At 43.8% G+C, this 14,592-nt stretch overlaps 1 protein-coding gene across 3 annotated transcripts in view; it reads right to left on the reverse strand.

The window, feature by feature from the left end:
* The window catches only part of DYNC1I2 (dynein cytoplasmic 1 intermediate chain 2), a 209,018-nt gene that overhangs the window by 48,626 nt on the left and 145,800 nt on the right, over positions 1-14,592 (reverse strand). For all 3 annotated transcript variants that reach the window (XM_033945658.1, XM_033945659.1, XM_033945657.1), the window contains one exon: positions 14,069-14,182. In XM_033945658.1, coding sequence (XP_033801549.1) covers positions 14,069-14,182 — 114 coding nt within the window. The remainder of the gene's footprint in view (positions 1-14,068; positions 14,183-14,592) is intronic.

The following is a 14,592-nucleotide window of genomic DNA, read 5'->3' on the forward strand; positions in this document are numbered from 1 at the left end:
GGGTGGGGACGGGTGGGACTTTGGCGGGGACGGGTGGGATTTCTGTCCCCACGCAACTCTCTAATCAGAGTCTCCCAGGTGTGGCAACGTCACTTTATCTAAATACGCCGTGATAGATTCCAATTGTATCCCCTCCACTTTCCTATATAATTTAGTGTAAAAGGAAAGAAAAACCTTCTTAATAGCCCCATCAGTACACTGCATCTTCCCCTCCATATCCCTAATCTGTGTAATAGCGGATTGGGCCTGTTTCAATTTAATGTACCGAGCGAGTCGCGAGCCAGCTTTATTACTATATTCATATACCGTCTGGCGCAATCTAAGTCTATAAAAGTCAATATCCTCCATCTGCATTAGAGAAAGCTCATGCCGCACTCTCAAAAGCTGTGCAAACACCTCAGGGTCAGGAGAACACTGGTGTTTCCTCCCCAGGGAAATCAAACTTTCCCTCAGGGATACAGCTCTGCGCTCCCGCCTCCGCTTAAGTCGGACCCCCCATTTAATAAAGACCCCTCGAAGTACAGCTTTAAGGGCATCCCACAAAATAGAGTCCCCAACCATACCATTATCATTGTCATGCAAATAATTAGTAATGGCCTCCTCTACCTCCCTGGCCACCTCCGTATTTTTCAGCAATGATTCATTAAGCCTCCAAAAGGCTCTATGATTCCCCCCATCCCAGTAGCCCTCACAAGCTATCCAGACAGGTGCATGATCAGAGATATGTATAGCTTCAATTTCAGCGGCCCGTATTCCCCCCCACTGATTACGATGGGTCCAAAGACTATCAATCCTAGCATAGGAACAATGAACAGATGAATAATGTGTATATGACCTCTGAGTAGGGTGGTGCAAACGCCAGCCATCAATCAAACCCAGGGAGGACATCAAGGCAAGAAAAGCTTTGCGAGAGGCTCATGAAAACGGCTGAAGTCCTCCCTGTGAGTGATCAAGCACCACATCAGGCGTGTCATTGAAATCCCCACCCAAATATACTGACCCCCCAACAAAGTTGACCAAATCTTCTTTAAGAGAGCCATAGAAGGCCGCCTGACCCCCATTTGGACCATAAACATTAATCACAGTGATGTGACGGCCCTGCAAGGTACCCTGCAGAGCTAGACACCGTCCCTCAGAATCTCTATATACCTTCAGAACTGTAAAACCCAAACCCTTGCGGATAAGAATTGCCAGTCCTCCCACTTTTTTAGCAGACTCTGCACATTGATGAGTCCATACCTGATCAAAGTGAGAGGACCTCAAAACCCCCACATGTCTGGGCCTCAAATGGGTTTCTTGAAGCATACAGATGTCCCATTTCAATCTATTCAATTCACGATACACTATACTCCGTTTACCCGGATTGTTCAAACCATTCACATTCCATGATCCTATAGTTAGAAGTTTACAAGTATTCCCCCCCAGATTCCCCCCATCCCCTCCCCCCCCCAGAAGCTGACCCCCTCAATGAAGGACCAGCCAGTCCGTAGAAAGTGAAAGTTACCCCAGGTGACTAACCCAAGCTGCTCCCCTGAAATCCAAAACAAAACCAAGAAATACAACAGGTCAAGCAACAAGGCATGTCAGTAAGAAACAGCAACTATTGCAGAGTCCAATACAAACGTAAGACCGGAGTCATCACACCACTCAGTGAAGCTCCCAGCCAGACAGTGCAATCAATCCATCAGCGAAGTAGTATAGATGAAACTTCAGGTTCCCAGTTTAGCTGCACGCTTTCCAGAGCGCAAGACCGTGGACCAAGCTCCTTGGAGTCCCGATGTACTAGCCGATTCCGTCTCAGGAGCTGGCTCAGGAATATTCACACACCCCAGCTCTTTCATAGCAGACCAGGCCTCCATCACAGTAGACACTCTCCGAGATCTTCCATTTACTGTAATCCAGACCCCAAAGGGGAAAAGTCAGCGATACTTGTGGCCCCCATCCCGCAGGGCTTGGGTGACCTCCTTAAAAGCTCTACGCTTCTGTAGTGTAGACCAGGCCAAATCTTGGTATACTCCCACCTCCAGCTCCTTCCAACGGAAACGGGGATGGCGCCTAGCCATCTGCAAGACCCGTTCTTTGAGCGTGAAGTCAGCAAAGCATGCAATGATATCTTTGAAGCCAGGACCTCTCACCGGACCCAAGCTCCGATGTGCCCTCTGAAGATGAATCTAGTGGGGTACCTCAGCGCCATCCATTCCAAGCAGGCTGCGACAAAACTCACTCACCACATGTTTGCAATCGCGGTACGCCTCCCCCTCCGGTATTCCTTTGAATCTCAAGTTACAGCGGCGCAATCTATTTTCAAGATCCTCCACTTGTGCTTGTAAATCCTGTAACTCTGAGGAGAGGCGAGCTGATGATTCTTTGACCCCTGACACCGATGCAGATAGCATTTCCACGTGGTCCTCTGAAGCCGATACTCGGGCCCCCAGCTCCCCCATATCCACACGAAGTTCTGCCAATGCGGCTTTTACATCAACCCGGACTCCAACCATTTCTTCTTTCAGCTCCTTAAACCAAGCATGAAAAGATTTGTGCGCTGTCCCACCAGACTCCGCCGGAAGCTCCTCGTCTCCAGCCTCTGCCGTCTCCGCCGGCATCGCGGGCCCCGCCGCCATCTTGGGTATGTCTCCCGCTCCTCCCTGCGCTTCACCCGCCGCTTTTTCTCCCGCTTTGTTGAAATATTTAAACTTATCAAGTTTCTTTCGCGTCGCCATTTCCATGGCAACCGATTAGCAATCTCAGCGCCGAAATTGAAACCGCGTTGAAAGCCGAAAAACTCTTTTTTCCTCTTCTGCCCCTACGGAGCTCTGAATTCAGGCAGCCATTCGCTAGGATGACGTCACTTCCTCCCTTCCTCTACCTTTTCTTTTTTCCTCACTTCTAATGTTTATTTTTCTTTTTACATTTCTATATTTGATTTAATTCTTAAAATTATTTTCTATTTAATTAGTTTTTTTCCATTACATTATTATTTTGGAATGTACGTTTTGTTTAACAGTATGGTATTGAGAGTTCAATGTATTCTTGTTAGGATGCTTCATATCTCATTTTTTCCTCTATCTTTATTTTCCTCTCTATTATTTTGCTAATTTGTTTGTTCTTTGGTACTTTAATTAGATCGTGAGCCTTCGGGACAGTAAGGGAATTTCAAAGTACTTATTCTTTATTTATTTATCTTATTTTTATTGTCTATTTTCTGTAAACCGCTTAGAATCCTAACGGAGTTTAGCGGTATATAAGAAATAAATTACATTACATTACATTTACTTTCAGTATTTACTCAGCCCTGAACTGTACTAATGCAAATGTTACAAATAGTACAAAAATATAGCACAATACAGGGACCGACTCCACAGCTTTAGGGGGCCCTGCGGTCTGGCCCTATAATGAGGGCAACTGAGGTGGTGGCCTCAGGTGGCACTCAGTGGGAGTAGCATGCTGGGGAAGCATGCAGCATTCAGAGAGCACCGCCAGCAGCAAGAAGCCATTCCCACCAGAGTACCACCTAAAAATAATGCCCTGGATTCTGGGGAGGGGTAGAGGTAGAAGGCAGAGAGGGAGAGACATTGGACTTGGGGGAGGGAGTGGGAGAAAGGAGAAATGTTGGACTCAAGTGAGGGAAGGAGGGAGAGATGTGAGACTCAGGGATGAGGTAAGGGAAAGAGGGTGGGAGGGAGAAAAGTCAGATTTGAAAGGGAGAGATGGGATATGGCAGAGGGGTTAGAAGGAGGACAGGGAGAGGTGGCAGAGTGGGGTAGAATTGGGACAGGGAGTGATGAACTTTGAGGAGGACAGAGGGAGCAGAAGAGGGACATGGAGGGCAGAGGGGATGGAAGGGGATCAGGGAGAAATGGTGGAGGGGATAGAAAGGAAGAGATGGACTTAATGGAGGGGCAAAATATGGAGAGGGCAAAATGGGGAAAGGAAAAAATTCAAGGGAGGGACAGAAGAGGGAGGGAGAGATGGATGACTCAGGGACAGCAGAGGAGGGAGGGGAGAGATGAACAGCAAAAGGCGGAGGGGAGATGGACTTGGGGCCCGAATGGGATAGGGAAGATAGATATCAGACTTTGGAGAAGGGAGTGGAAAGGCAGGAAGATATTGGATTTCTGCAAGGGATGGAAAAAAAAAGGGGAAGAAAATGAGTTACAAGGGTGGAGAAAGTGACAAGGAGGGGAGATACTAGAAAAGGTGGATCCATATAGGAGAGTTGTCAAGGAGACGAGTGAGAGCAGAATGAGTATAGAAGGCCAGATAGAAGGGAATAGGAGGATGGGAGATATGAAAGCCAGGGAATGAGAGAAAGAAATAGAAAGTTGATTACATAAAAAAGTAAAATGGAATAAAAATGTTCCCTCTAAGCTGTGCAGCCACACACCTTTTGGTAGCAGGCCACGCAGCCGCTCAACCCCGCTGCATAGGGAAAGGAGGAGAGAAAACCAGACAGGAAAAAACAAGGAAAACAGAAACCAGAGACTGGGACCACAATTAGATAAAAAGCAAAGGTACAAAAAAGAATGATCATCAAGCAATTGAAAGAAGCCGTGGTAAACAGGGAAGCAAGGTGATGACTGGCCTACAGAGTATCCAAGGGTCATGACTGAATGGATACATAAGAACACAACATAAGCATTGCCTCTGCTGGGTCAAACCAGAGGTCCATCATGCCCAGAAGTCCGTTCACGCGGCGGCCCATCAGGTCCAGGACCTGTGTAGTATTCTTCTATCTATACCCTTCTATCCCTTTTTCCTTCAGGAAATTATCTAATCCTTTCTTGAAACCCAATATTGTGCTCTGTCCTATCACACCCTCTGGAAGCGCATTCCATGTGTCCACCACCCTTTGGGTGAAGAAGAATTTCCTAGCATTGGTTCTGAATCTGTCCCCTTTTAATTTTTCCGAATGCCCTCTCGTTCTTGTAGTTTTCAAAAGTTTGAAGAATCTGTCCCTCTGTACTTTCTCTATGCCCTTCATGATCTTGTAAGTCTCTATCATGTCCCCTCTAAGTCTCCGCTTTTCCAGGGAAAAGAACCCCAGTTTCTCTAGTCTTTCAGCGTATGAAAGGCTTTTCATACCTTTTATCAATTGCGTCACTCTTTTCTGAACCCTCTCGAGTAACGCCATATCCTTCTTAAGGTATGGCGACCAATATTGGACGCAGTACTCCAGATGCGGGCGCACCATCGCCCGATACATTGAACAGCAGCGGTCCGAACACCGACCCCTGTGGAACACCACTCGTGACCCTCCTCCAGTCAGAGTAGTGGTAGTAGTTTAAGATAGTGATAGTAGTAGCAGTTTAAGATAAAAGTAGTGTAGTACCTGTGTTAATAAATGTTATTAAATAAATAGAAAATGAAAATAAGGTGTTATTTTTATAGGACTAATTTTAATATCTTTTTGACGAACTTCCAGAGACAAAAAACATCTTTCGGAACAGGATACCATAACAGCAGTAAATTTTCCTGACCTGAGAAAGGGGATTTTGGCCTTTGAAAAATGTATTCAGTCTAATAAAGTGGTATCATATTTTCCATTTTTGTTTTATTTGTGATGTAGTGATTCAAATATGTCAGTTTTTGCTGTCTTTATATGTTTCAAAGTACAGGGGACATGCATTACAGTTTCTCTCGTTTTACACTGTATGAATTATGGGGGTTTCAGTTTAATTTTTATTTCTATTATAGTTTGTGGTTACTTATTCTATACTGGGTGACTGCGTTCTGTATGTGCGAGACATGGCTTTCTGTTAGTATTGGTGCTGGCATAGAATGTTATGCTTTTGAAGGGCTATTTGCAAGATTTTGTCTTATGTCATACAATGGCTGGTAGCATAGAGTGTTTCTATTGCTATCAATGATTTGCTACCAGAATTTAAATGTTGAATTCTAAAGTGAAACGTCTACTCAGGGGCAGCCCTATAATTAGACCGAAGCAGAGACCTCAGATGGCTCTCTTCAGGGAGCGGCATTGCAACATAAGTGGTCCAGAGGAAGACAATGAAAATGGTATGGGGCTTGCACCAAAAGACATACGAGAAGAGACTGGAAGACCTGAATATGTATACTCTAGAGGAGACGAGGGATGGGAGATATGATACAGGTATTTATATTCTTGAAAGGTATTAATACGGAAGCAAATCTTTTTCAGAGAAGGGAAAATGGTAAAACTAGATGGCATGAATTGAGGTTGTGGGGTGATAAAAAGACTTAGGAGTAATGTTAGGAAATTTTTTTCACAGAGAACAATGGTTGATTTCTGGAATGTCCTCCTAAGGGAGGTGGTGGAGATGAAAACAGTGCCAGAATTTTAAAAATGCATGGAATGAACACACAAAATTTCTAATTAGAAAATGAATGGTGTAAAATAAAGATGATGGATCGGGAAGGGGAGGCGGTGCAGGGGAAGACATGAGGGAAAGTGAGATGGGACAGGAAGATGGTGGAGGAAAAAGGACAGGGAGATGCCAGACCACGAAGGGGAGAGAAACAGGAGATGCTGGGTTACAAAAATGGAGAAATTGTGGAAGGATAGTAAGTACAGAAGCGTAGATGAAAGATATAAGGGAATAGGAAGCTAGGGAAGGCATGAGATGCGAAATGGAAGAGCTAGAGCATGAGAAAGGGAGATAGAAAGTTGGTAAGTAGCTTAAAAGTGGGTGGGCATTAAATTTTCTTCCCGCCATGCCCAAATGCAAAATATAAATACCTAAATTGGTGGACATCCAAAGCCCTGCCAGCTGAAGACTTCTTTCTCCAGTCCGGCAGCCAGAACTCTTCAAACTCTGCCACTAGCTACAGAGTTTGGAGATTTCTGGCTGCCAGACCGGAGAAGGTAACATTCAACTGGTAGGGTTTTGGGATCCCCATTAGCCACAGCAAGGGAGGTGGCTAATTTTTGCTGGACCTGGGCCTATGACCCCTGTGTGCTCAGTACAGAAAAAAAAAGTACATATCTGTTTTTATTTCTCCCGTGTTATTAATACTTGCTGAATTTAATTTCTTGGGATTCTCAGTTCAGTTTCTAGTTTGATCTCTTGTTCTGTATTTGGTAAAAGTCTGTCTGTGTTTTGTGTGTAAAAGAGTCATTTAAAGTTGTTTTATGTGTGGTAACAATGGGAAGTGGGGATATCGGGGGGGAGTGCAGAGAAGAGAAGGGATCAGGGGCCCCCTACCTTAATTTCTGCCCTGGGCCCCAACATGTCTAAAATCGGCCCTTGCTTCGCGCTCAAGAGCTATGCCATAAAGTACTCCGGATCCTTCAGGGTGATGGGACTCTGTGAGAGAAGATTCTGATGACAAGGAAGCCTGAGAGTCACATCCCTCTGCAGACGTACTAAGTCTACATACCAGGGTCGCTTCGGCCAATCTGGAGCTACCAGAATAAAACCATAAGAATAGCCTTAATGGGTCAGACCAATGGTCCATCTAGCCCAGTAGCCTATTCTCACTAGTACCTTGCAAAACTCCAAAAAGTAGCAACATTCCATGCTATCAATCCAGGGCAAGCAGTGGCCTCCCCCATGTCTATCTTAATAACAGACTATGGATTTTTTCTCTAAGAAATTGTCCAAACCTTTCTTAAAACCAACTACTTTAATCACTCTTACTACAACCTCTGGCAAAGCATTCCAGAGCTTGACTATTCTCTGAATGAAAAAAAATATTTCCTCCTATTGGTTTTAAAAGTATTTCCCTGTAACTTCACTGAGTGCCCCCTAATCTTTGTAATTTTTGACAGAGTAAAAATTCAATCCACTTATACCTGTTCTACACCACTCAGGATTTTGTAGACTTCAATCTTATCTCCCCTGAGCTTTCTCTTTTACAAGCTGAAGATCTCTAATCTTTTTAGTCTTTCTTCATACTAGAGGAGTTCCATCCCCATTATCACCTTGGTCGCTCTTCTTTGAACCTTTACTATTAGCTCCGCTATATCTTTCTTGAGATAAGGCGACCAGAATTGAACACAGTACAGAGTGATATAGAGGTATTATAACATTCTTAATCTTGTTATCCATCCTTTTTAAATAATTCCTAGCATCTTGTTTGTTTTTTTGTCTGCCACTACACATTGGGCGGAAGGTTTCATTGTATAGACTACAATGACACCCAGATCATTTTCTTGGACACTAAACCCCAAGCATCTGGTAACTATGATCTGGGTTATTCTTCCCAACATGTACCACCTTGCATTTGTCCACATTTAATTTCATTTGCCATTTGGACACCCAGTATTCCAATTTCCTAAGGTCTGTCTGCAATTTTTCACAATCTGCATGCGTTTTAACGACTTTGAACAGTTTAGTGTCATCTGCAAATTTAAGCACCTCACTCATCGTTCCAATTTCCAGATCATTTATAAATAAGATTAAATAGCACTGGACCTAGTACAGATCCCCGCAGCACTCCACTATTAACTCTTCTCCACTGAAAAAAATGGCCATTCAAACTTACCCTCCATTTTCTATCTGATAACCAATTCCTAATCCACAACTGAACACTGCCTCCTATCCCATGACTCTTTAATTTTCTCAGAAGTCTCTCATGAGGAACTTTGTCAAAAGCTTTCTGAAAATCTAGATACACTACATCAACCAGCTCACCTTTATCCACATGTTTATACATACCTTCAAAGCAAATTGGTGAGGCAAGATTTCCCTTGGCTGAACACATGCTGATTCAATCTCATTAAATGTTTATCTACGTGTTCCACAACAAACAAAAAAAATAAAAATGGGGAGACCCAATGATCCACAGTGAAAACAATCCACCGATGAAAACAAACAAAAAAAAAAAAATGGGGAGACCCAATGATCCACAGTGAAAACAATCCACCGATGAAAACAAAAACAAAAAACTGTGGATACAGATGTTCTGGAGATAATTTATTATACACTGACATCTAAAAACATGAAAATACAATGATAAAAAATACAGTGGTAAAAATCCAACCGGACCCGTGTTCCACAATTTTGCCCAGCACTGAAGTCAGGCATAACGGTCTGTAATTTCCCGGATCTCCCCTGAAACCCTTTTTAAAAACTGGCCTACATTAGCTACCCTCCATTGGCTACCGATGGAGGCACATGTGAAGTTTAAGTTTGGATGCTTTTGCTTTAAGGCACTATTCGGTTTAGCCCCTAAATATATAACTGACCTCTTCTCTTTCTCAAACAACAGACATAAGAGAAACTCACACTCTAATTTTGTTTCCCCATCTGTTAAAGGATGTAAATTAAAAAAAACACCTTCAACATCTTCTCTCACATCAAGCGGCATTATGGGGCAAAGATCTGGAACAATTGCTCACGCATACTACTTATGGGGAATTTAGGAAACACCTAAAAACATACCTATTCCTGAGGTATTTAGGCAACTAACCTGTACAATCCTACTCCACAATAACTGATCTCTAGCGCTGTTAATAACTAGCTTCTAACCTTGTTAATTTTAATTAATTTGTAACATCTTTTAACCATTGTAAACCCCACAGATCTTCACAGTCTTGCGGTACATAAACTGTTATTATTATTATCTTCAGATACTACAGATGATTTTAGCAACAGGTTACATCATTCACAGCAGGTCAGCAATTTCATTTTGAGTTTAGTATCATGGGATGTATACCTTCCGGTCCAGGTGATTTATCACTTTTTAATTTGTCAATTTGGCTTAGTACATCTTCCAGATTCACCACAATTTCTCTCAGTTCCTCTGTATCATCATCCTTGTAAACCATTTCCAGTTTAGGTAGATTTTTTACATCTTTTTCTGAAAAAGACCGGAGCAAAAAATTCATTCAGTCTCTCTGCTATGGCCTTTTCCTCCCTGAGCACCCCCTTTTGCTTCTTGATCATCCAAAAGTCCCTCACAGGTTTTCTGCTTCCGATGTACCTAAAAAAAATTGTTGCTATGAGTTTTTGCCTCTTTGGCCTGGGTGCGTTCTGACCCACCGAAGCACTATGCCTATCATTGGCCATTGGGAGGGAGGGAACCACATACAGGAGCTCCTCCACAGGCCAGGCCTGGAATACAGCATTTAATACCTTTGGCTGAAGAAACCAGCTGCCTTTTTGTTGTATGCCGAGGGCATGATGAGCTCAAACATCAGATGTCTCCAGCGCCTGACTATGCAGTCGAAGGTCATCCAAGAGAGAGACCACTCCCCAGGATCCAAGGTCTGCAGACTAAGGAAGTCCGCCTGCACATTCTCTACCCTGGCTATGTGAGCTGTCGAGATGGCCAAGAGATGGGCTTCTGCCCAATGGAACAGCAGGCGAGCTTCCAAGATCAGCGATGCACCTCTGGTGCCTCCTTGCCCGTTTACATAGGCTACTGCAGTTGCGCTTTCTGAGAAGACTCAGACTGCCTTCAATTCTAAGGCATTGCCCAGGGCTCACAGAGCTAACTATATCACTCTCAGTTCCAAGCGATTGATCAATGAGATGGGGACCACCACCCTTGTAACAGGTGTCCCTTGCAATGAGCTCTCCAGCCGAATAATCTGGCATCCATTGTCAGGACTATCCACTGGGAAGCATAGCAGTATTTCTATGTTCAAGGACTGTGGCTCCAGCCACCAATCCAGGCTGCTCCATGCCTTGCCCAACCATCAGGCGTTCCAGGCATCAGGCGTTCCAGGGTGTCTGCTTGTGGAAACCACCTTGAAAGTAGCGACTCCTGAAGTGGGCACAAGTGCACTCTTGCCCAGGGAACCAAATGTATTGTGGCTACCATGGATCCCAGTAGTTGAAGATACTGCCAAGCTATAGGGGTCTGTGGGCTGCAAATCTCCTGAATTTGCTTCCAGAGCTTCATTTTACATGCTTCCAGGAGGAAGAACCTGCTCTGTGCCATTTCAAAACAGATTCCCAGGTATTCCAGGGACTGAGTCGAGATCAATTGACTCTTCCTTAAGTTGACTACCCAGCCCAACATCTGTAGGAGCTGGACCACTTGCTCTACCACTGTCACTTCCTCGTCCCTTGAGGGTGCTTTTATGAGCCAATCATCTATGTAAGGATGCACCTGAATTCCAGCCTTGCGGAGGTGAGCAGCAACAACAACCATCTCCTTGGTAAAGGTTTGTGGAGCTGTTGCTAGGCCAAAGGGTAGAGCAGAGAATTGGAAATGCTTGTCAGAATATGGAACCTCGAGAATTCTGTGAATTGGAAAGATGGGAATATGCAAGTATGCCTCTGTGAGAGCCAGAGAGGCAAGGTATTCCCCTGATGGAACCGAGGCAATGAACGACCGCCTCGCCTCCATGCAGAAGTAGGAAATCTTGAGGGCTGCATTGACTGACTTTAGATCCAGAATTGGTCTCCGGTCTTATAAGTCTCTTTTGGGCCTGATGAAGTATATAGAATATCTGCCCAAGCCACATTCTCTTTGTGGTAGGGGATCTATGGCTCCTAGAGCAATGAGCCTCTGAACCGTCGCCTGCACCCGGGCCTTTTCTGGCTTCTCTACCAGAGAAATGAGAAAGAGGTCCTGGAGGGGCCGGTAGAATTCTATCTTGTACCCCTCCCAAATGTCTTCCACCACACACTGAAGAGATCTGTTCTCAAGCCTGCTAGTATTCTGCCAGCCTGTCCCCACCCTCTGAGGAACAGATGATCTCTTGGTGTAATTGCTGTTTCTTGAAAGCTGCAGATACAAGATTTTTTTGGATAAGACTCTCGCATTTCAAGCAGGTAAACAACAATTTTAGCTGGGTAAATACATTGGTGAAGCTATGTTGTCTTATGGTACATTTCGTAAAGAAATTAAATCAGCGCTGTTTGACAAATTTATTTCTTAAATGTGGGTACTATTGTTAGCAAAACTCTACTTTGAGTATATCTAAGTAACTGTTGTATTTTTTTACTATTTGTATTTTGCTGATTGTCCAGCCTTCTTCTGTGTAAACCACCTAGAAATCGTTTGGTTATGACGGTACAGAAGAATAAAATTATGTTATGTTATAGGGATGCCTGCTGCTCACAAACCTTTGTCTATGGCCCTGGAATGTCCTCTGATTGGAGGATGCTCCCAAATACTGGTGAAACTGCCGGGACCACAAAAATTTTCCCTGCCGGACCCCCTGGGTCTGCTATCCGGTAAGGATTTTGGCTTACAATCCACCACACTAGCCATGAGATCGTCCAGGCCCTTGCCAAAGAGTAACTGTCCCTGAAAGAGGGGTTTGCTCAGGGTTGCCTTGGAGGCCGAGTCTCCTGCCCACTGCCTAATCAAGACCTTTTTGTAGGCATAGATGGTATAAGCCAAGACCTTGCTCAGAACCATGGAAAGGTCATAGAGAGCATCTGTAACATAGTCAACTCCCTACAAGAGGAACTGGGGGATAAGGAATGCTGTCCAAATCCAGAGCCTGGCTTAGACGAGAGTGGCATACCCAAACAATATAAGATGCCACAGCGCAGCCTCAAATTGTCTTTTAAGGAAAAAACATACTCTGGCCCTGTGCGTCCTTGAGGACTATACCCCCTTCACTAGGGAGTGAAGTCTGCTTCATAACCTGTGCCACTAGCAAATCCACTTTAGATGTAGGAAACCGCTGTGCTGAAACTCAGCATCCATTGGGTAAAGCTTAGCCATGGACTTAGCTACCCCTAACCATCTCTTGGGAACATTCCAGTGATCTGCTAACATTTTTGCAATCTCTGGATATAAGGGAAAACAGGCATTCTGTTCTTTGTTGGGCTGCTCATGAGCAAGCCCTAAGCCATGGAGGCTTGACACAGCTCAGACTTTAGTTCCTGAAGTGCCTCTGCAATCAAACCTTGCAGGCCAGAGGGTTTGAAAAACCTTTGCATCCTCAGATCCTCTCCGAGATCCAGGGCTGCCACCTGATTGTGGTTAGCCCCTCCCAGCTGAGATGGTGAATCTCCCAGGACCCTGAATAAGAAATTAAAGGCATGGACTCTGAACCTCTTGAGTCCACCAGAGCATGGGTCCCTGAGAAATCGGCATGGCTTCTTGGGGTGGACCCTGTACCTTTCACTAAAAATCCTGGTGCTACCTCTGCAGAGACCCCCGTGTAGTTAGGTTAGCTCTTAAAACCTAAAATGGCTTCATACATCATATATATAAATTTGGGAACGAGCCACTGCCCTGGTTGCTCAGAGGTCCTGACAGGGTCTTCCATGGTGGCTTCTGGTGTTTATCTACCAGCATATGGCTGCGCTTCATCTGGGACACCAAGTCTACTTTCTCAGTCTTGTTCAAGCCCACTGTGGACAGAACCTTGGGGAAGCCACTGAAGACCACTAAGGACAAACCTGGGGTGAGATTGCTCCTAAGGGTACGGACCCTGAGCTCTGAGAACTACTGATGCACACTGGCCACAGAGGAATCATGCAAGGCATGTCGGGCTACAGACCCCAGATCTGAGAGTCTGTATCTTCTTACAGCCAGAGATGTCCTGAGTTGATCGAAATCCTCTACAGCACCGAAAACCTCTGAATGGATAATAACCCCCCCTTCAAAAAATAAAAAAATATAAAGATTAAACTTGATCAGAACAGTCATGCTCCCTACTCCTCGCTAGTAGAGAGTAAAACCAAGGGGGAGGATCTCATCCCAGAGTGATGGGAGGTGGAGAATGAAAACAAACAGTGAGCTCTCTACAACCCTAACAACTAATGGAGGTTAAAACACAATGGTCAAGAGTACAAGATTACCTCTTTGCTATTAGAGAAATAAATGACACCAACACCTTTATTATTTTCTCTCTATTCTTGGAAATTTTCGTGCAGATCACTAAACTGTACACGCCCAAATGGATTTCCAAAACTTTTATTGAAAGCTCTGCATAAAAGGTATGAATGCCACCAAATGATTCCACTCATGTTTAGAGAATAAATTTATTAACATTTATTAAATAATTTATATAATGTAACCAGGTCAAAATTTCTTGAAAAATTGTTCAGCCTTGGAGTTTATATATTGTTAAAGAACTGCAAACAAAACTGAGCCAAAAATATTGCAAACTGATAAAGAACAGCAGTATTCACTTAATTTATATCTATGAATGATAGCATTTTCTTTTCCTTACCTGTGGCTGGGAAAGCATATCTAGACTCCAAGAACATATCTTTCCATCAGTTGAGATGCTGATCAGATTGTGAGCATTTTGCGTACCAACAACATTTACGCAGTATACTGGGTGCTAAGGTGATACAAAAACAATTAAACACATTTAAAATGTCTCCCATGTTTTAGTTTCATGTAAAAATATTTTCACAGATCATTTTCTTACAGATCAACAATTTCTTAAAGATCACTTTTGCATTAGAAGGACATCCACACATAAAGTTGAGTTTGTTGTTAGAATGTCAAAATGTCACAGTGAAGCTCAAGGGTGGCGGGGACAAATATGCAGAAACCGATAAGGATAAGGCTGAACTGTTAACAATAATTTCTGTTCTATGTTCACAAATGAAAGACCGGGGGAAAGAGAGCAAAAAACGTGAATGGGAATGGATGTGTAGTAGATCATGAAAGAATCTCATAAGATTGTGTTTGTGAGGAGCTAGGTAAATTAAAATAGGCAAAGTGATGAAGCCTGATGGGATACAT

This window comes from Geotrypetes seraphini, chromosome 5 (assembly GCF_902459505.1).
Source record: "Geotrypetes seraphini chromosome 5, aGeoSer1.1, whole genome shotgun sequence".
Taxonomy (NCBI): Eukaryota; Metazoa; Chordata; class Amphibia; order Gymnophiona; family Dermophiidae; genus Geotrypetes; species Geotrypetes seraphini.